Raw genomic sequence first — 22,159 nt, 5'->3', positions numbered from 1 at the left:
TTGGTGACAATGACTACAACTGCCTCACATTTACCATATCCTTGGAGCGGGAAAGGAGCAGTTAGCAAGGGTGGATATTTAACTGGGGAAAAGGAAATTATGACGCTATCAGACAGAAGTTGGGAAGTACTGTCTGGCAAAGATCTTTGCTTCCTCACTCTCCGTGGGAGTTGTACTGGAGGACTGAAGGGAGGCGAATGTTGTTCGTCTTTTCAAGAAGGGTAATAGGGAAATCCCTAGCAATTACAGACGAGTCAGTCTTCTATCTGTGGTCAGTAACATTTTGGAAAGAATTCTGAGGTATAGGATTTATGACTATTTGGAAAAGCATAGTGTGATTAAACGCAGTCAGCATGGATTTGTGAGGGGCAGGTCATGCCTCACAAATCTTATTGAGTTCTTTGAGGAGGTGACATGACAGGTTGACAAAGGTCGAGCAGTGGATGTGGTACATATCGACTTCAGAAAGGCATTTGATAAGGTTCCCCATGGTATATTCATTCATAAAGACAGGAGATATGGGATACAGGGAGATTTGGCTGTCTGGATTCAAAATTGGTTGGCTGACAGAAGACAGAGTGGTTATAGTTGGATGCCTGGATGTCAGTGATGAGTGGTGTCCCATAGGGCTCTGTTCTTGGGCATCTGTTCTTTGTAGTTTTTATAGTGATTTGGATGAGGAGGTTGAGGGGTAGGTTAGTACATTTGCTGATGACACAAAGGGTGGAGGTGCCTTTGATAGTATCGAGGGCTACTGCAGGCTGCAGTGCGACATAGAGGATGCAGACCTGGGCTGAGATATGGCAGATGGAGTTCAACCTGGATAAATGCGAAGTGATGCATTTTGGAAGTTCAAACCTGAATGCTGAATATAGGATTAAAGACAGGATTCTTGGCAGTGTGGAGGAACAGATGGATCTGGGTGTTCAAGTGATAGGGTTGTTAAGAAAGCATGTGATGCTTTGGCTTTCATTAACAGGGGGATCGAGTTTAAGAGCCGCGAGGTTTTGCTACAGCTCTACAAGACCGTGGTGAGACCACACTTAGAATATTGTGTCCAGTTCCAGTCGCCCTACTATACAGAGGCTTTGGAGAGAGTGCAAAGAAGGTTTACCAGGATGCTGCCTGGACTGGAGGGCTTGCCCTTACGAAGCTAGGTTGACTAAACTCAGACTTTTCTCTCCGGAGAGAACGAGGAAGAGAGGTGACCTGATCGAGGTATACAAGATAATGAGAGGCATGGATAGAGTCAATAGCCAGAGACTTTTCCCCAGGGCAGGATTGACTGGTACGAGGGGTCATAGTTTTAAGATATTAGGAGAAAGGTATAGAGGGAACGTCAGAGGTAGGTTCTTAACGCATAGAATTGTGAATGCATGGAATACGTTGCCAGCTGTGGTGGTGGAAGCAGAGTCATTTAAGTGACTGCTGGACTTGCACATGGACAGCAGTGAGTTGAGGGGTGCATAGGTTAGGTTAATTTATTTTAGGTTAGGAATAATCCTCGGCACAACATCGTGGGCCGAAGGGCCTGTGCTGTGCTTGTACTTCTCTGTGTTCTATGTTCTACATGCTTCCTGAGATATGGGCCCCAAAATTGCTCAATATCCTCTAAATGTGGTCCTTTGAGATGAATGACAACATTGTATTTGCCTTCCTAACTACCAACCCAACCTGCAAGTTTACCTTAAGAAACACCTGGACTCGTTCTCTAGAACATTAAACAACTTGCTATTTCTGGTTCCTTTTTCTGTATGGAGCATTTTCTGTGTGGTATTTCCTGTTCCCCTCCACTGCTGCTCTGTGTATGATTGCTCTTGCTTGATTGTCTTCTTGCTCTTATCCTGTTCCTGCCCTGTCCCTCCAGGATCTACCATTAATCCTGTATAATGGCCCTAGCTTCCATTTCTCATCAGCACCCTGTCTTAGCAGCATCATCATGAGGCATGTTTTGAGTTTTCACAGCTATGTTGACAGTATCCTACAGTACCTCAGCACCATCTCTCCACTCCTCTACTGTTGCTAAACTATAAATTGGATATCCAGTCTTGAAGAGCAAACATATCCTGCAAACAAAATTTGTAACGACTACAACCATTGTTTTTAAGTTCTCAATCCAAACTCTCTTCCTTACCTACCGATTCCATCCCTGTTTGTCCAAGACTGATCCAAGCTATCTAAAGTTTTGATGCCTTATTTGACCCTAAGGTAAGCTGCCAATCAAATATCCATAAATTCACAAAGACCACCTATCCACTTTCGTAATATCATCCAATTCCACTCCATTTCGGTTTATCCACCACCAAATATCTTATCCATGACTTTGTTACCTCTGGACTGCTCGACTGTCCTCCTGCCTTCATTCTATCCTCTGTAAACCTGTGGTACTTCACTCTTATGGACATCAGACCCATTCACCTAGCTGTCTGTACTCACTGACCTATAGTGCCTGCCATTCAAGCAACTGCTCAATTCTGAAAATTTTCATCTTTTTTAAAAATAACTTCTATGCAATTTCCCTCAGTCCCACAACCTTCCTGGGCAACAGTTTACAGGCACTGTCCAAACACAAGCCATAGTTGCTATTAATGTCCCTTTGGGGAAGGAGATGTGCGTCTATATTATCATAAGCTGAGATCAACACAGTTGAATCTTAACTTTTATTTGAAGCAACTGGGCAAGCATGGATTGCACTGATCCAAAAAGTCAGCTCGTCAGCACCTTCTCGAAGCTTGAGGTGGGCAGTAAATGTCAGCCTTGTTACTGACACCCACACACAGAGACTGAATTAAAAAGTCCCATTTAAGAGGCTGAGCCTATATCCTGTCTCAGTTTCTGTGTTTACAGTAGGAGAAGACCAAATAACAGAGTTCTCAGGAACCAATAAGAAATCACATCAATGTTTTGTTTCGAAACTTTCCAAGTGCTAAGAGAATTACTTAATATTTCTTCTGAAGAGCAGGAAAAATATACAAAATATCACACATATCTATCACAGGTCAGGTTCCAAATTTGTTATGTGAAGTTAATTTTCAAAAATAAGTCATCCGCAAAATTCCTCTTGACATTCAAGCTCTTTGTTAAGGTTCAATGGTTTCCTTTTAATGTCTGTGGACAATGCAATCAGTCGAAACAAAGCACAAAGTGAGTCAGATCATTCTGTTTCCAGGGCAGCCTACACAATAGATATACACTCCATTCTGTAAATTCGCTTCTCATAACTCAATATATCGCCACTAAGAGACTTCACAGTGAACAGGATTAACTTCAAGCCCAGGTCACATCACATCCTTCTGTGTAACACACCTTTATCTCTCACACACTAACACCCTGTCTGTCGCTCGCGCTCTCTCTCTCTCACACACCCATCCTAACACAAACATATCACCTATACTCAAACACCGACCCTGTGTCTCTTTCAAACAATAGCACCTATCTCACTCTCTCACACACACACGTATGCACCCACAGACTGGAAACCCTCTTCCACACATACTTTAAAACACACACAAACCTGTTTCCTACGCACATCCATTTCTCATACACCCACATTCAGAAGGGAGATTAGAAAGCAAATTTAAGCAATAAAGAGGGATTATAAAAGAAATCCCAAATTCTTCTACAGACACTTCAGAATGATATGAGGACGAACAAGGGCCATTAGAGACCAAAGAGGGGATTTACACTTTTACACATGATGGATGGCTGAGGTGATATACAAATACTTTCCTTCAGTCTTTACCTGATGCTACCAAACCATGGTGTCAAAGGATGAAACTCAGTCACGTGACGGGTTTAAATATTGATAGAGAAACTCTTGGATAACCTGTCGGTGCTTCGCAGTTGTTAAGGTATCAATCTGAATGAGAGGCATGCAGGAATACTGAAGAAAGTAGAAGTGGAAATTGCAGACTTCCTGGCAATAATCTCTCAGTCTAATCTAGATTCTGGGGTGGTACCAGAGAACCGGAGAATTATAAACATTATGCCCTTGTTCAAAAGAAGTTATAAAGATCAGCCCCACCGTTATAGACCAGTCAGTTTAACTTCAGTGGTGGGCAAACATCTAAACCAATCATTAATGAAGTCACATGGAAATGTATGGGATAATTCAGAATAGCATGAATTTGTTAAGAGAAAATTGAATCTGATTTACTGGAGTTTTTTTGAAGAGTTACAGAAAGGGTTCCTGAGGGAAGACTATTGATGTAATTTACAAGGAGTGCATTTGGTACAGTACTACACCACAGACCCATGAAGGAGAGTTCTATGTCATAGAATAAATGGGATAGTAGCAGAGTGAGCACAAGATTGACTAAGGGAAAACAAAAGTGAATAATTGTAATTTTTCAGGTTGGAGGAAGGTTCTCGATGGAGTTACCTAGGGGTCAGTATTGGAAATTTTGCTTTTCCTGTTATAAAAGTCTAGATCTTGATATGGATGAGGCAATTTTCAAAATTTGCAGATGATATGAAACTTGGAAGAACTGTAAACTCTGAGGGCAGTTTAGAACTCCAACAGGATTATGTCAGCAGTAAGTGCGTTTGGTTGCGAATCTTATCAGATCGCATGGGTCAGTTGGAGGCAATGAGGAAATTGCAGGAGCTGGGGGAGTGATGGATGGCAGTTACAGGAAGGGAGAAAAACCGCTGATACAGTCAAGTAGGTAGATGGGTTACTGCCAAGAAAGGTAGGAGAGGAAGGCAGGTAGTGCAGGAGTCTCCTCTGGCTATCCTCATCTTAAACAAGTATGCCGTTTTGGAAAATATACAAGGTAATGGACTCTCAGGGGAATGTAGCACAAACAGCCAAGTTTCTGGTATCAAGACTGGCTCTAATGTAACGAGAGGTACATCAGGTTCCAAGTGATTGATTGTGATAGGGGACTCCCTCATCAAAGGCAAGATAAGATGTTTCTGCAGCTAACAGAGAGAAATCAGAATGGCGTGTTGCCTCCTTGATGCCAGGATCAAGGGAATCTCGGAGAGAGTACAGAATGTTCTCAAAGGGGAGTAGGACCAGCAGGACCTTGTTGTACATATTGGAACTAACGATATAGGAAGGAAAAAGAATGAGATTCTGAAGGGAAATACAGAAAGTTAGGAAGGAATTTAAAAAGGAGGAAATCGAGGGTAGTAATTTCTGGATTACTCCCACTGCTACAAGCTTGTGAGGGTAGGAATAGGATAATTGAGGAATGCATAGCTAAGGAACTCGTGGAGGGGAGAAGGGTTCACATTGTTGGATCATTGGAATCTCTTCTGGGGTTGAAGTGACCTGTACAAGAAGGATGGATTGCATCTGAATTGGAAGGGGACTAACAGGGAGATTTGCTATAATTGCTTGGAAGGATTTCAACTAGTAAGGTGGGGGTGGGTGGGAACCAGGGAGATAGCGAGGAAAGAGATCAGTCTGAGGCTGGTACAGTTGGGAAAAAGAGCAAGTCAACAAGTCAGGGGAGACAGGAACAAAGCAGAGAACGAGGTAAATTAAACTGCATTTATTTCAATGCAAGAGGTCTAACATGGAAGACAAATGAACTCAGGGCATGGTTAGGAACAAGGGAATGAGATAACATAGCAATTACAGAAATGTGGCTTGGGAATGGACAGGAGTGGCAGCTTAATGTTTCAGGATATAAATGTCATGGGAAGGACAAAAAGGGGAGTGCAAGAAGGGGGGGGGGGGGCAATGGGGTTTTTGATAACGGATAGCATTACGACTTCGGGAGGATACTTAGGGAGGATATTTCCGAGAATACGTCCAGGAAAGGTATTTGGCTGGAAGTGAGAAATGAGAAAGGGATGATCACCTTATTGGGATCGCATTATAGACCCCCTCCCTACTCCCCAGTCAGCGGGAAATCGAGAAACAAATTTTGAAGGAGATTTCGGTTATCTGTAAGAATAATAGGGTGGTTATGGTACAGGATTTTCACTTTCCAATCATCGACTGGGACTGCCATAGTGTTAAAGATTTAGATGGAGAGGAATTTGTTAAGTGTGTACAAGAATATTTTCTGATTCAGTATGTGGATGTACCTACTAGAGAAGGTGCAAAACTTGACCTACTCTTGGGAAATCAGGCAGGGCAGGTGACTGAGGTGTCAGTGGGGATGCTCTTTGGGGCCAGTGACCATAATTCTATTAGATTTAAAATAGTAATTCTATTAGATTTAAAATAGTGATGGAAAATGATAGACCAGATCTAAAAGTTGAAGTACTAAATTGGAGGAAGGTCAATTTTGACGGTATTAGGCAAGAACTTCCAAAAGTTGATTGGATGTGGATGTGCACAGGTAAAGGAACGGCTGGAAAATAGGAAGCCTTAAAAAATAAGATAACAAGAGTCCAGAAACAGTATATTCCTGTTAGGGTGAAAGGCAAGGCTAGTAGGTATAGGGAATGCTGGATGACTAGAGAAATTGAGGGTTTGGTCAAAAACAAGGAACATGTGTCAGGTATAGACTGGAGGGATCGAAAGACTCCTTAGAAGAGTATAAAGGAATAGGAATATACTTAAGAGGGAAATCAGGAGGGCAAAAAGGGGACTTGAGATAGCTTTGGCAAACAGGGTTAAGGAGAATCCAAAGGGCTTTTATAAATTCGTGAAGGACAAAAGGGCAACCAGGGAGAGAATATCAACAAGGCGGCCTTTGTGTGGAGCCACAGGAGATGGGGGAGATACTAAACGAGTATTTTGCATCAGTATTTACTGTGGAAAAGGACATGGAAGACATAGAATGTGGGGAAATAGATGGTAACATCTTGAAAAATGTTCATATCATAGAGGTGGAAGTGCTGGATGTCTTAGAATACAAAGAAGGTGGATAAATCCCCAGGACCTGATCAGGTGTACCCTAGAACTCTGTGGGAAGCTGACCCCTGGCTAAGATATTTGAATCATTGATAGTCACAGGTGAGGTGCCGAAAGACAGGAGGTTATCTAATGTGGTGCCACTATTTAAGAAAGATGGTAAGGAAAAGTCGGGAAACTATAGACCAGTGAGCCTGACGTCAGTGGTGGGCAAGTTGTTGGAGGGAATCCTAAGGGACAGGATTTACATGTATTTATATAGGCAAGGACTGATTAGGGATAGTCAACATGGCTTTGTAGATGGGAAATCATGCCGTTCTGAATTGATTGAGTTTTTTGAAGAAGTAATGAAGAGGATTAATGCAAGCAGAACAGTGGATGCGATCTATATGGACATAAGGCGTTTGTCAAGGTTCTTCGTGATAGGCTGGTTAGGAAGGTTAAATCACATGGAATACAGGAAGAAATAGCCATTTGGATACAGAACTGGCTTGTAGGTAGAAGACAAAGGGTGGTGTTGGGGGGTTGTTTTTCAGACTGGAGGTCTGTGACCAGTGGAATGCCACAAGGATCGCTGGAGCCACTACTTTTTATCATTTACATAAATGATTTCATGTGAATACAGGAGATACAGTTGGTACGTTTGCAAATGACACCAAAATTGCAGATTTAGTGGACAGCAAAGAAGGTTACTCAGAGTACAATAAGATCTTGAATAGGGCTGATGAGTGGCAGATGGAGTTTAGATTAGATCCCCTACAGTGTGGAAACAGGCCCTTCGGCCCAACAAGCCCATACCAACCCTCCGAAGAGTAACCCACCCAGTCTCATTTCCATCTGACTAATGCGCCTATCACTATGAGCAATTTAGCATGGGCAACTCACCTGACCTGCACACCTCTGGACTGTGGGAGGAAACCAGAGCACTCAGAGAAAACCCACGCAGACACAGGGAGAATTTGCAAACTCCACACAGTCACCCAAGGCTGGAATCGAACCTGGGACCCTGGTGCTGTGAGGCAGCAGTGCTAACCACTGAGCCGCACCGAATTTAGTTTAATTTAGATAAATGCCATGTGCTGCATTTACAAAAGGCAAATCAGGGCAGGACTTATACACTTAATGGTAAGGTCCTGGGGAGTGTTGCTGAACAAAGAGAGCTTGGAGTGCAGGTTCATAGCTCCTTGAAAATAGAGTCATAGGTGGATAGTGAACAAGGCATTTAGTATGATTTCCCTTATTGGTCAGATCATTGAGTATAGGAGTTGGGAGGTCATGTTGCGGCTGTACAGGACATTGGTTAGGCCACTTTTGGAGTATTGTGTGCATTTCTGGTCACCTTGCTATAGAATGGATGATGTGAAATTTGAAAGGGTTCAGAAAAAATTTACAAGGATGTTGCCAGGGTTGGAGGATTTGAACTGGAGGGAGAGGCTGAATAGGCTGAGGCTGTTTTCCCTGGAGCATTGGGGGCTGAGAGGTGACTTACAGAGGTTTGTAACATCATGAGGGGCATGGTTAGGATAAATAGATGAGTTCTTTACTCTGAGTTGGGGGAGTCCAGAACCAGAGGGCATAGGATTAGGGTGAGAGGGGAAAGATTTAAAGGGACCTAAGGGGCAATTTTTTCACGCAGAGAGTGGTGCTTGTGTGGCATGAGATGCCAGAGGAAGTGGTGGAGGCTGGTACAGTTACAACATTTAAAAAGCATCTAGATGGATATATGAATAGGAAACGTTTAGTGGGATATGGCAAATGGGACTAGATTAGGTTAGGGTATCTGGTCTGCATGACTGAATTGGACCGAAGAATCTGTTTCTGTGCTATACATTTCTATGACTCTATGACATTGACAAAATTGATGGAGTAGGAAGCTAAGTGGCATGTAAATTTGTATGCAGGGAAGTGTGAACTGATACATTTTGGTAAAAAGAGCTTGGAAAACCAGCACAAAATCAAGGGTACAGGTGTAAAGGATGTGCAGGAGCAGAGAGCCCTGTGTATAAATATAAGACATTAGTGGTGAGAGGACAGATAGAGAGCTATTAAAGACGCACATTCCATCTGCTTCAGATGTGTGTCATTAAAATCCCTGAACAGGCGGACTAGAAATGTTTACAGTATTCTAAGTTTTACTTAGAGAGGAATAGACAGAATTTACAGAAGGCAGTGGACAGATGGAGCATTGTGTACAGTGTATTATACAGAGTGCAGAAGAGGTTTTTGAGAGAGATAAGAACCTTCAGACGTGAGGAAAGATTGGAGAGTTGGAATGGTTTTCTTTGGACAGAAGAATGCTAAACAGAGATCAAATTCCAGATTACGAGCGATCTGCACAGAGTAGATAGGGAAAAACTGTTTGCACTTATAAAAGAATTCAGAACCAAACAGCACAGATTTAAAGTGTAGAAAGAATCTTTTAACACAGTGAGTAGTTCAAGTTCAATTGAGTGTGATTCAAGTTGAACATTATTTAAATAGAAACAACATACACACACTCCACGCACACCCCAACTTTCACACAGATATACATACAACTCACATACATCCTGACTCTCACATACATACACCCTGACTCTCTTACATGTACACACCCCTAAATTTCACAATGACACACCGACTCTCACGTACACATAATCCAACTCTCTCAGATACATTGACTCTCATACATGCACACCCTGACTCTCTCATGCACACTTACATATGCACACATACCAACTCTCACACAAGCGCACACATATAATTCACATGCACACCCCTGACATTTTTACATGCACACACTTCCCCATCTCCCACACCCATGCACAGCTGGAACTTCTCTCTCTCTCTCTCTCTCTCTCACACACACACACACACACACACACACACACACACACACGTTACACATTTGTGACTCTCACACAAGCACACAGATCCACCTCTCACACATACACTCCCAACTCTCTGACACACACACTCACGACTCTCATACAGTCACACACCGAGTCTCACGCATGAACACACATCCCCAAATTCTCTCTCACATACAAATCTGATACATTCTCTCACACATGCACGCATGCCCACTATCACATAAGCATAAAACGAATCTCTCTCACACACACACTCACATTTCCCTGACTCTCCTGCATGCATGCACACATCCACAGTCTCTCTCTCTCACATGCACATACATCACCTCCTCAGATTCTCATATACTCCCAACTCTCATACACGCACACACCCAACTCTCTGACTATAACACACGCACCCCCACCCGTCACACTAACACATCTACACCAACTCTCTCTCTCTCAAACACACACACACTCACACCTCTGACTCTAACACACACCAACTCTCACACACATCCCTGACTCTCTCAAACATCTCACGGTCCTACCACTCTCATACATACACACCCCTGACTCAACTTGCACTTCAACTCTCAATACATACATACACACACACCCGACTCTCTCTATTTTGCGCACACACAGCCCCAACTCTCTCATGCACACACCTGATTCTGTTACACACACATCCTCTAGCTCTCACTCATACACACACATACCCGACTGTCTCTCACACACTTGTGACTTAGACAACACACATCCATCCCCAATTATGTCTCACACACCTGATTTTCTCACATTTCTGACTCTCATACATCCACAAACTCGTAACTCTCTCACACACAGTCTCTCTTACAAATGCACAGACACCTGATTTTCTCACACTCCTGACTCTCTCATACAAGCACACACTTGTGACTCTCACACAGTTTCTCTCACACACGTACACACATCCATAGGGGAGGCAATGACGTACTGATATCCTCTCTAGATTATTAATCAATCAAGAGACACAGGTAATGTTCTGGGGATATTAGATTAGATTCCCTGGAAACAGGCAATTTGGCCCAAGAAATCCACACCAACCCTCCGAAGAGTGACCCACCCAGACCCACTTCCCTCTGACTAATGCACCTAATACTCTGAGCAATTTAGCATGGCCAATTCACTTAACCTGTACACCTTTGTACTGTGGGAGGAAACCGGAGCACCCACGCAGACACAGAGAGAATGTGCAAACTCCACACATAGTCGCCTCAGGCTGGAATCGAACCCGGGTCCCTGGTGCTGAGGCAATGGTGCTAACCACTGAGCCACCGGGCCACCCACATGGTTGCAATCCTGCCATGGCAGATGTAAGCATGTACTTCATAAAAGAGAAAATGCTGGAAAATCTCAGCAAGTCTAGCAGCATCTGTAAGGAGAGAAAAGAGCTGACATTTCGAGTCTAAAATTTTAGCTTTGACAAAGGGTCAGTTAGACTCAAAATGTCAGCTCTTTTCTTTCCTTACAGATGCTGCCAGACTTGCTGAGATTTTCCAACAGTTTCTCTGTTTTGGTGTCAGATTCCAGCATCCGCAGTAACTTGCTTTTATTTAGTAAGCATGTTCATGTCTGTCTGTTTCTGTTTCTTTGTGTTTGTGTATTCAGAGTTTCAAAATAAAACCTGGAATTAAGATTCTAACGATGATCAGGTTGATTCACTAATGTTCTTTAGGGAAGGAAACTGCCATCCTTATCTGGTCTGGCCTACATACAGCTCATGCACAGCCCTATTGCTCATACTTGCACACAGACTTGACTTTCACACACGGATACCCTCGAATCTCTTTCGTACACCCACGCTTTCTCACACTCATACATATACACACACCTACTCTCTCACACCCACCGCACCGACACTCAAATACATACCCTGATTCTGACACTCACACAACCACACACTCCCGACTCTCACATTCAGATTCTGACACACACACACTGACTGTCTCACATAGACACATTCCCCAATCTCTCTCATACCCCCAGACTCACCCACTCTCTCACACAGGTCTCCAGATTCTCAAACACACATACAAAACCAATGTTTCTCACATGTCAGATATGACTCTCTCTGACACACATACACCAACTATCATCATGCACATCTTCCACATACACCTTCTTACACTGCAGATGCTCAGCTTGCAGACATACGTAGACACATGACAGTCAGTAACCAGGGAGAAGGGCAGAGCTTTACAAAGTGAGAACTGGGATTCCCCCGTGGGGCTGAGAGTTGTATATTGTGAGTCAGCATTCTCCCACTGAGTGTAAACAGCTATGCTGCCTCTCTAGCTTGTGCCCTTACTACCATCCGACTCGGCCAGTCTCACAGTCAGCCCACACACCATTCTCACAGTTCTCGCTGAAGGATCATTTTCAAACCTTGCCATGGGGTTGCAGCAACAAAACGTACTGGAGTAGATTGTGGAACGAACACACAGACATAAAAAGACAGACTAGGACACACTTACAGAGACACCCTCAACACACAACATGATACAGACACCGGCACAGGAACACACACACCAACATAGGCACACTTACACACACAGACACAGACTCCAACTCAGACACACACACACACACTTACATATACAGACCCCAACTCAGACAAGCTTACAAAGGCACAGACCCTGACAGAGACATACACACACAGACACACTTATAAACACACACATTGACTCTGCCACAGACATACCTCCACACACAGACACGCACTCCTCCTGTGTCCACACCCACTGACTGCTCTCTCTCACACACACACACACACACACAGACTGTGGGCCTCACCCTGTAATCAATCATTCAGCCAAATTACACTTTGAATGAACCCTTTTATAACATAGTTGACATCAGAGCTGCATTCCATCAAACATGTCAATGCGTTCTTCATCCAAATAATACTGATATTATTACACTGAAATTAACAGTGAATAACAAATTGTATGAAATTGTAGAGCCCAGGAATACTACTTCAGAGTCTGCTGAAAGAGGTCAATGGCACAGGGTGAAATAACAGCCATAAATAAATAAATAAACAACTACAGATAAACTTTCAGCTTAGTAAGGGTGGAAAATAACACTCAGCATAATTTGAATTCCAAAATTAGAAATCTCAAAAAACAAATATATGGCAGTCATGCAAATGATGTTTTCCAGCTAATGGGCTCCTATCAGACAAAACTGCGGTATCCCAGTTAACTAGAGCCTGGAGCTGTGGAGTATGGGAGCAGAGTCTGGCAGCTGTTCTTCATTCCAGCTACGATGAGGTGTACGGGGGAGCAGCTACAAAAGCAAACAAATCAGACAGTTTAGATTAGCGTTCAATGTAGCGAATTAGCATCATTAAGAACGATGAATCTATGGATCCATACATTACCGAGATCACAGCCGACAAATTTAACCTTCAAGAGAAATGGTCGAAAATAGAAACTACAGAAACACGCAAGGGAAAAAGAAAGGGATTTCTAAACCAAACTCTTAGCGAATTGTTAACTGTCTGGTGGAATGCATAAGTTACATTTATGTTATAATGATTAAACTATATAAGGACTGCACTTTAGATCCCTGAACAAAACCAACATCCTGACATATCAACAATAAAATGTTAAGAGTTTTGACAGAGACTCCCACAGGGTATGCACAAGCTTCCTGATGTATTTACTTTGGAAAATCAGGACCGTCTAATCAACGCGTTTAATCGGACCACTCTGAATCTGCAACATGAAAGGCTCTGAAATCCAACACTGATTGGAGTTGACTGTACAGATCCCAAAACCACACACAGTACCCCAAAACAACTTTTAACATTGCAATCCGATTCCCCAATGTCCCTCTTAAAAACCTTAAATGCCCCAAAGGAGCAGTAATTTTATTGGGAGTTATCTACAGCTCCCCCCCCCCCCCCCGGCCGCCCCCACAGTAGCAACAGAGGCATGGAGGAGCAGATTGGGAGTCAGATTTTGGAAAGGTGCCCAAGTAACAGGGTTGTTGTCCTGGATGACTTTAACTTCCCTAATATTGACTAGAACATCCTTAGTTCAAATAGTTTGGATGGAACAGTTTGTGTCAGGTGTGTCCAGGAAGGGTTCCTGAAACAATACATAGATAGGCCAATTAGAGGGGAAGCCATATTGGATTTGGTGCTTGGCAAAGAACCATGCCAGGTGTCAGATCTCTCGGTGGGAGAGCATCTTGGTGATAGTGATCACAACTCCATGACCTTTACTATACTAATGGAGAGGGATAGGAGCAGATGGTACGGGCAAGTATTTAATTCAGGGAGGGGAATTACAATGCCATTAGGCAGGAACTGGAGTGCCTAAACTGGGAACAGATGTTCTCAGGGAAACGCACAACCGAAATATGGTGGTTGTTCGGGAAGCACTTGCTGCGAGTGACGGACAGGTTTCTCCCACTGAGGCAAGGGAGGGATGGTAGGTTGAAAGAACCTTGGGTGACAAGGGATGTGGAACATCTCGTCAAGAGGAAGGAGGAAGTTTACTTAACATTGAGGAAGCAAGGATGAGACAGGGCTTTAGAGGGTTACGAAGTAGCCAGAAAGGAACTGAAAAATGGACTTAGGACAGCTAGAAGGGGGCATGGAAGAGCTTTGGCAAGTCGGATCAAGGAAAACCCTAAGGTGTTCTACACTTACGTGAGGAATAAGAGGTTGGCCAGAGTGAGGGTAGGGCTGATCAGGGATAGTGGAGAGAACTTGCGCCTGGAGTCTGAGGAGGTAGCAGAAGTCCTTAATGATTACTTTCCTTCAGTATTCACTACTGAGAGGGACCTTGATGTTCTGAGGACAGTGTGAAACAGACTGATATGCGAGAACAGATTGATGTTCAGAAGGAGGATATGCTGGAAATTTTGTAAAACATAAGGACAGATAAATCCCCGGGCCAAACGGGATATACCCTAGGTTACTACAGAAAGAGAGATGATGATCTTTGCAACCTTATTGTTCACTGGAGTACTGCCAGATGACTAGAGGGTAAAAAATGTTATTCTTTTGTTCAAGAAAGGCATTAGGGATAATCCTAGGAATTACTGAACAGTCTTACATTAGTGGTGGGAAAATTATTGGAGAGGATTCTGAGAGACATGATTTATGACTACTTGGAAAACCATAGTATGATTAGAGAGAGTCAGCATGACCTTGAGAGGGGCAGGTCATGCCTCACAAGCCTTACTGAATTCTTTGAGGATATGACAAAACACATTGATGAAGTGGATGTGGTGTACATGGATTTTAGCAAGGTGTTTAAGAAGGTTCCCCATGGTAGGCTCATGCAGAAAGTAAGGAGGCAATGGATACTGGGAAATTTGACTGTCTTGATACAAAATTGGCAGGCCCATCAAAGACAGAGGGTGATGGTAGATGGAAAGTATTCAGCTTGGAGCTTGGTGACCAATGACGTTCCGCTTGGATCTGTTCTGGGACCTCTGCTCTTAGTGATTTTTATAAATGACTTGGATGAGGAAGTGGTGCTCCCGTGAGGAGGTTGAACAATTCATCAACTTCACCAACACATTCCACCCTGACCTTAAATTTACCTGGACCATCTCTGACACCTCTCTCCCCTTCCTGGACCTCTCCATCTCCATTAATGATGACCGACTTGACACTGACATTTATTACACTCCCACAGCTACCTGGATTACACCTCTCCCCACCATACCTCCTGCAAAAATGCCATCCCATATTCCCAATTCCTCTGTTGTATCTGCTCCCAGGAGGACCAGTTCCACCACAGAACACACCAGATGGCCTCCTTCTTTAGAGACCGCAAATTCCCTTCCCACGTGGTTAAAGATGCCCTCCAACGCATCTCGTCCACATCCCGCACCTCCGCCCTCAGACCCCACCCCTCCAATCATAACAAGGATAGAACCCCCTGGTGCTCACCTTCCACCCTCCCAACCTTCACATAAACCAAATCATCCGCCGACATTTCTGCCACCTCCAAAAGGACCCCACCACCAGGGATATATTTCCCTCCCCACCCCTTTCCGCCTTCCGCAAAGACCGTTCCCTCCATGACTACCTGGTCAGGTCCACGCCCCCCAACAACCCACCCTCCCATCCTGGCACCTTCCCCTTCCACCGCAGGAATTGCAAAACCTGCACCCACACCACCTTCCTCCCCTCCATCCAAGGCCCCAAAGGAGCCTTCCCCATCCATCAAAGTTTCACCTGCACATCCACCAATATCATTTATTGTATCTGTTGCTCCTGATGCAGTCTCTTCTCCATTGGGAAGACTGGACGCCTCCTAGCAGAGCACTTTAGGGAACATCTCCGGGACACCCACACCAATCAACCACACCGCCCTATGGCCCAACATTTCAACTCCCTGTTCCACTCTGCCGAGGACATAGAAGTCCTGGGCCTCCTTTACCGCCGCTCTCTCACCACCAGATGCCTGGAGGAAGAACGCCTCATCTTCCGCCGTGGAACACTTCAACCCCAGGGCGTCAATGTGGACTTCACCAGTTTCCTCATTTCCCCTTCCACCTCACTCCGGTTCCAAACTTCCAGCTCAGCACTGTCCCCATGACCTATCCTACCTGCCTATCTTCCTTTCCACCTATACACTCCACCTTCCTCTCTGACCTATCACCTTCATCCCACCCCCATCCACCCACTGTACTCTTTGCTACCTTCCCCCACCCACCTCCCTGACCTATCACCTACAATCACCTATTGTACTCTATGCTACTTTCCCCCCACCCCTACCCTCCTCTCATTTATCTCTCCACCCTTAAAGCACTCTGCCTGTATTCCTGATGAAGGGCTTTTGCCCGAAACACCAATTTTCCTGCTCCTCAGATGCCGCCTGAACTGCTGTACTTTTCCAGCACCACTCTACTCCAGAATCTGGTTTCCAGCATCTGCAGTCATTGTTTTTACCTTGGATGAGGAAGTGAAAGGGTAGGTTAGTAAGTTTGCCAATGACATGAAGGTTGGAGGAGTTGTGGATAGTGTGGGACAGCTGTTGTAAGTTGCAATGGGATGCAGAACTGGGCTGATAACTGGCAGAAGGAGTTCAACCTGGAAAAGTGAAAAGTGATTCATTTTGGAAGGTTTAATTTGAATGCAGAATATAGGGTTAAAGACAGGATTCTTGGCAGTGTGGAGGAACAGAGGGATCGTGTTGTCAATATCCATAGTTCCCTCAAAGTTGCCACCCAAGTTGATAGAACTGTTAAGAAGGCGTATGGTGTGTTGGCTTTCATTAGTAGGGAGATTGAGTTTAAGAACTGCGAGGTTATGCTGCAGCTCTATAGAGGTCTGCTTAGACCACACTTGGAATATTATGTTCAGTTCTGGACGCGTAAAGATGTGGAAGCTTTAGAGGGTTCAGAGGAGATTTACCAGGATACTGCCAGGATTGGAGGGCATGTCTTATGAAGAAAGGTTGAGGGAGCTAGAGCTTTTCTCATTGGAGCAAAGACAGATGAGAAGTGACTTGACAGAGATGTACAAGATGTTGAGAGGCATAGATAGAGTGGAAAGCCACAGACTTTCTCCAATAGCGGAAATGTCTATCATGAGGGGGCATAATTTTAAGGTAAATGGAGGAAGGTTTTGGGGAGATGTCAGAGGTAGGTTCTTTACACAGAGTGGTGGGTGCATACAATGCGCTGCCAGCAGTGGTGGTGGAGTCAGATACATTAGGGACATTTAAGCGACACTTGGATAGGAACATGGAAGATAGTACAATGAAGGGTATGTAGGTGAGTCTGATATTAGAGTAGGATAAAAGGCTGGCACATTGAGGGCTGAAGGGCCTGTAGTGTGCTATACTGTTCTATGTTCAATGCCTAAACCAACACCCCATGGTAATCCCAATGCTCCAAATTCAAATCCCAAGGCCGGTTCCAATGTCCCAAACACTTCTGATCCATGTCTGTCCCTTCCCTGACTTCACAAGTGTGTTTTGTCTCATAGAGTCATATAGACCCCGCAGTCCAACTACTCCATGCCAAACTTAATCCCAAACTAAACTAGTCCCACCTGCCTGTTCCAGGGCCATATCCCTTCAAACCTTTCCTATTCATGTCCTCATCCAAATGTCTTTTAAATGTTTGAATTGTACCCACAGCCACCACCTTCATCACTCCACACGCAATCTACCCACTGTGTGTAAAAAAAATTGCCCCATATATTGCTTTTAAATCTCTCTCCTCTTACCTTAAAATGTTCCCTCTTGTCTTGAAATCCCCCAATCCAGGGAAAAAATAACTACCATTAACTCAATCTATCCCTCTCATTATTTATAAACTTCTATCTGCCTGCCTCTCAACCTCCTATACTCCAGTAAAAATAGTTCCAGCCTATTCAGCCTTTCTTTCCAACACCAACCTTCCATCCCCAGTAACATCCTGCTAAATCTCTCTGTACCCTCTCCAGCTTAATAATACCCTTCCTATAACTGGGTGACGAGAACTGGACACGGTATTGGAAGAGGCTTAATACTATTACAACCTCAACATGACTTGCCAATTCTTATACTCAAAGGACTGAGCAATAAAGGTAAGCACGCCAAAAGCCTTTTTAACCACCCCGTCTGTATGTGACGCAAACTTCAAAGAATGACGTACCTGAACCCCTTGGTTGCTGTGTTCTCCAACACTAACCAAGGCTCTATCATTTCTCACCTTTTTCTTCTCATTTTTTTTCTTTTCTTCTCTTCCTTGTTTAGCCCTATATGGGCTTTCAGATTAACGGGGTATGGCTGATAGAGCAGTTCCATGTTCCTCCTGCAGAATGCGGCAGGTGAGAGACACTTCACATGTCTCTGCCGACTACATCTGCAGGAAGTGCACCCAACTCCAGTTCCTCAAAGACAGAGTTAGGGAACTGGAGCTGGATGAACTACGGATCATCCAGGAATCTGAGGGAGAAATTGAGAGGATGTACAGGGAGGTGGTCACTTCTCAGACACAGGATAAGGACAGCCGGGTTATTGTCTGGGGGAGGAAAGGGAACGAACAGATAGGGCAGGGATCCGCTGTGGCCATTCCCCGATGAATAAGTATACCATTCTGGATACTGCTTGTGGGGACAGCCTACCAGGGGAAAGCCATAGTTGTCAGGTCTCTGGCACTAAGCCTAGCACTGAGGCTCAGAGGGGAAGGGGGAAGAATAGAAAGGTGCTAGGGGTAGAGGACTCAACAGTTAGATGGATTGACAGGAGATTTTGAGAGGTAAAAACAATGACTGCAGATGCTGGAAACTAGATTCTGGATCAGTGGTGCTGGAAGAGCACAGCAGTTCAGGCAGCATCCAACGAGCAGCGAAATCGACGTTTCAGGCAAAAGCCCTTCATCAGGAACGGGACTCCCGGAAGATATGTTACCTCCCCGGTGCCAGGGTCTAGGATGTCACCGATCGGGTTACAGGATTCTGAAGGAAGAGGGTAAGCAGCCAGAAATCGTGGTACATATTGGCACCAATGACATAGCCAGGATAGGGATTGAGGATCTGAAAAGTGACTACAGAGAGTTAGATTGGAAGCTGAAGAGCAGGACGAGTAGAGTAGTGATCTCAGGTTTGCTACTGGTGCCACAAGACAGTGAGATGAGGAACAGTCGGCGATTGCAGCTTAACACGTGGCCGAGAGGTTGGTGCAGGAGGGAGGGCTTCAGATACCTAGACCATCGGGATACCTTCTGGGGAAGGTGGGACCTATACATGAAGAACAGGTTGTACCTGAACTGGAGGGGCACAAATGTCCTAGGTGGGAGATTTGTTTGTGTGGGTCGGGAAGGTTTAAACTAGTTTGGGGGGGTGGAAATCAGAGCCACATATCTGAGAGGGAGACAATTGCAGATGAGGCAGCAGCGACAGAATGTAGTGAATCTATCGGGAATGTTTCTCACGTGATGAAACAAAGGGATCGGGTAAAGTGTGTCTGCTTTAATGCAAGGATTGTCTGAAATAAGAGTGACAAACTTAGAGCATGGATCAGTACTTGAGGTCATAACGGAGATGTGGGTTCCACAGGGGCAGGTATGGTTGCGAGGTGTTCTAGGATTTAGAACGTTTAAAAAGAACTGGGAGGGTGGAAAAAGACGAAGCGGTGTAGCATTGCTAATCAGAGAATGCATCACAGCTACAGAACAGAAGCTTGGTGAGGAAGGTTTGTCCACTGAGTCAGTATGGGTGGAAGTTAGGAACAGCAAGGGAACAGCCACCGCATTGGGGGTTTTCTACAGACCACCTAATAGCAGTAGAGAGATTGAAGAACTCATTTTCCGGCAGATTTTCGAAAAATGCAGAAATAGCAGGATTTTTATTATGGGTGACTTCAACTTTCCCAATATTGATGGGAACCTCCTTCGTGCAGATGGTTTGGATGGAGCCATTTTTGTCAGGTGTATTCAGGAGGGTTTCCTTACTCAGTATGTAGACAGACCGACAAGGGGTGAGGCCATTTTGGATTTGGTGCTCGGCAATGAGCCAGGACAAGTGTCAGATCTCCAGGTAGAACACTTTGGTGACAGTGACCACAACTGCCTCACATTTAGCACAGTCTTGGAGAGGAAAAGGAGCAGTTACTAAGCAAAGATATTTAATTAAGAAAAAGGAAATTATGACGCTATCAGACAGGAGTTGGGAAATACAGACTGGGACCAACTGTTCTACAGAAAGCGCACAACAGACATGTGAAGACAGTTTTAGGAGCAGTTGTTGTGAGTAATGCACAAATTGTTTCCTGTAAAAGACAGGTAAGAAGGGGGAAGTTTAAGGAGCTTTGAATGATGAGAACAGAGGAGCTTCTCGTCAAAACGAAAAAAGCAGCTTTATGTAAGGTGAAGAAAGCAAGGATCTAGCACAGCTTTAGAGGATAAGGGTTGATAGAAAGGAGCTCAGAAATGGACTGAGGAGAGCCAGAAAAAGGCTTGGCAGGAAGGATTAGGGAGAACCCAAAGGCATTTTACTCAAACGTGAGGAATAAGAGAATGATCAAGGAGATGGTAGGGTTGATCAGGGATAGCGGAGCGGAGTCGTACCAGAGGACTGGAAGGAGGCGAATGTTGTTCCTCTTTTCAAGAGGAGTAATAGGGAAATCCTTGGCAATTACAAACCAGCCAGTCTTATGTCTATTAGTAGCAAGATTTTGGAAAGAATTCTGAGGGATAGGATTTATGACTATTTGGCAAAGCATAGTGTGATTAAAGGCAGTCAGCATGGCTTTGTGAGGGGCAGGTCATGCCTCACAAACCTTGAGTTTTTTGAGGAGGTGACGAGACAAGTCGATGAAGGTCAAGCAGTGGACATGGTGTATAAGGAGTCAGCAAGGCATTCGATAAGATTCCTCGTGATAGGCTCATTCATAAAGTCAGTAAGTATGGGATACAGGGAGATTTGGCTATCTGGATCCAGAAGTGGCTGGCTGACAGAAGTCAGAGCGTGGTTGTAGATGGAAAGTATTCTGCCTGGAGGTCAGCGTTGAATAGTGTCCCACAGGGCTCTGTTATTGGACCTCTGCCCTTTGTAGTTTTTATAAATGACTTGGATGAGGAGGTTGAGGGGTGGGTTAGTAAATTTGCTGATGATAGTTGGAGGTGTCGTCGATAGTATAGAGGGCTACTGCAGGTTGCTGCGCGACATATACAGGATGCAGAGCTGGGCTGAGAAATGGCAGATGGAGTTCAACCTGGATAAATGCAAAGTTATGCATTTTTGGAAGGTTGAACTTGAATGCTGAATATAGGATTAAAGACAGGATCCTTGGCAGTGTGGAGGAACAGACGGATCTTGGTGTTCAAGTGCCTAGGTCCCTCAAAGTTGCCACCCAAGTGGATAGGGTTGTTAAGAAAGCATATGGTGTTTTGGCTTTCATTAACAGGTGGATCGGGTTTAAGAGCTGCGAGGTTTTGCTGCCACTCTACAAGTCCCAGGTGAGACCTCACTTGGAATATTGTGCTCAGTTCTGGTCACTCTTCTATAGGAAAGATACAGAGGCTTTGGAGAGGATGCAAAGAAGGTTTACCAGGATGCTGCCTGGACTGCAGTGCTTGCCTTATGAAGAGAGGTTGACTAAGCTTGGACTTTTCTCTCTGGAGAGGAGGAGAAAGAGAGGTGACCTGATCGAGGTATACAAGGTAATGACAGGCGTGGATAGAGCCAATAGCCAGAGGCCTTCCCCATGGAAGGATTGACTGGCTCGACAGGTCATAGTTTTAAGATATTAGGAGGAAGTTTTACAGGAGACTTCAGAGGTAGGTTCTTAACACACAGAGTTGTGAATGCATTGAATGTGTTGCCAGCTGTGGTGGTGGAAGCAGAGTCATTTAAGTGACTGCTGGACTTGCACATGGACAGCAGTGAATTGAGGGGTGCGTAGGTTAGGTTGTTTTATTTTAGATTAGGAATAATCCTCGACACAACATCATGGGCTGAAGGGCCTGTGCTATATGTTTATATGTTCTATGTTGTATTAATTTT

The 22,159-nt window shown here is 44.4% G+C and overlaps 1 protein-coding gene across 1 annotated transcript in view; it reads right to left on the bottom strand.

Annotated features, from left to right (window-relative positions):
* Positions 1-11,178: 11,178 nt before the first annotated feature.
* The window catches only part of shisa4 (shisa family member 4), a 76,307-nt gene continuing 65,326 nt past the window's right edge, over positions 11,179-22,159 (bottom strand). The window contains exon 6 of the mRNA XM_060845224.1: positions 11,179-12,981. Within this exon, the coding sequence (XP_060701207.1) occupies positions 12,956-12,981 (26 nt within the window). The 3' untranslated portion in view covers positions 11,179-12,955. The remainder of the gene's footprint in view (positions 12,982-22,159) is intronic.

Source organism: Hemiscyllium ocellatum, chromosome 26 (assembly GCF_020745735.1).
Source record: "Hemiscyllium ocellatum isolate sHemOce1 chromosome 26, sHemOce1.pat.X.cur, whole genome shotgun sequence".
Classification (NCBI taxonomy): Eukaryota; Metazoa; Chordata; class Chondrichthyes; order Orectolobiformes; family Hemiscylliidae; genus Hemiscyllium; species Hemiscyllium ocellatum.
Note: the sequence above shows the minus strand (reverse complement) of the source record. Positions and strands in the feature narration are given on the sequence as shown.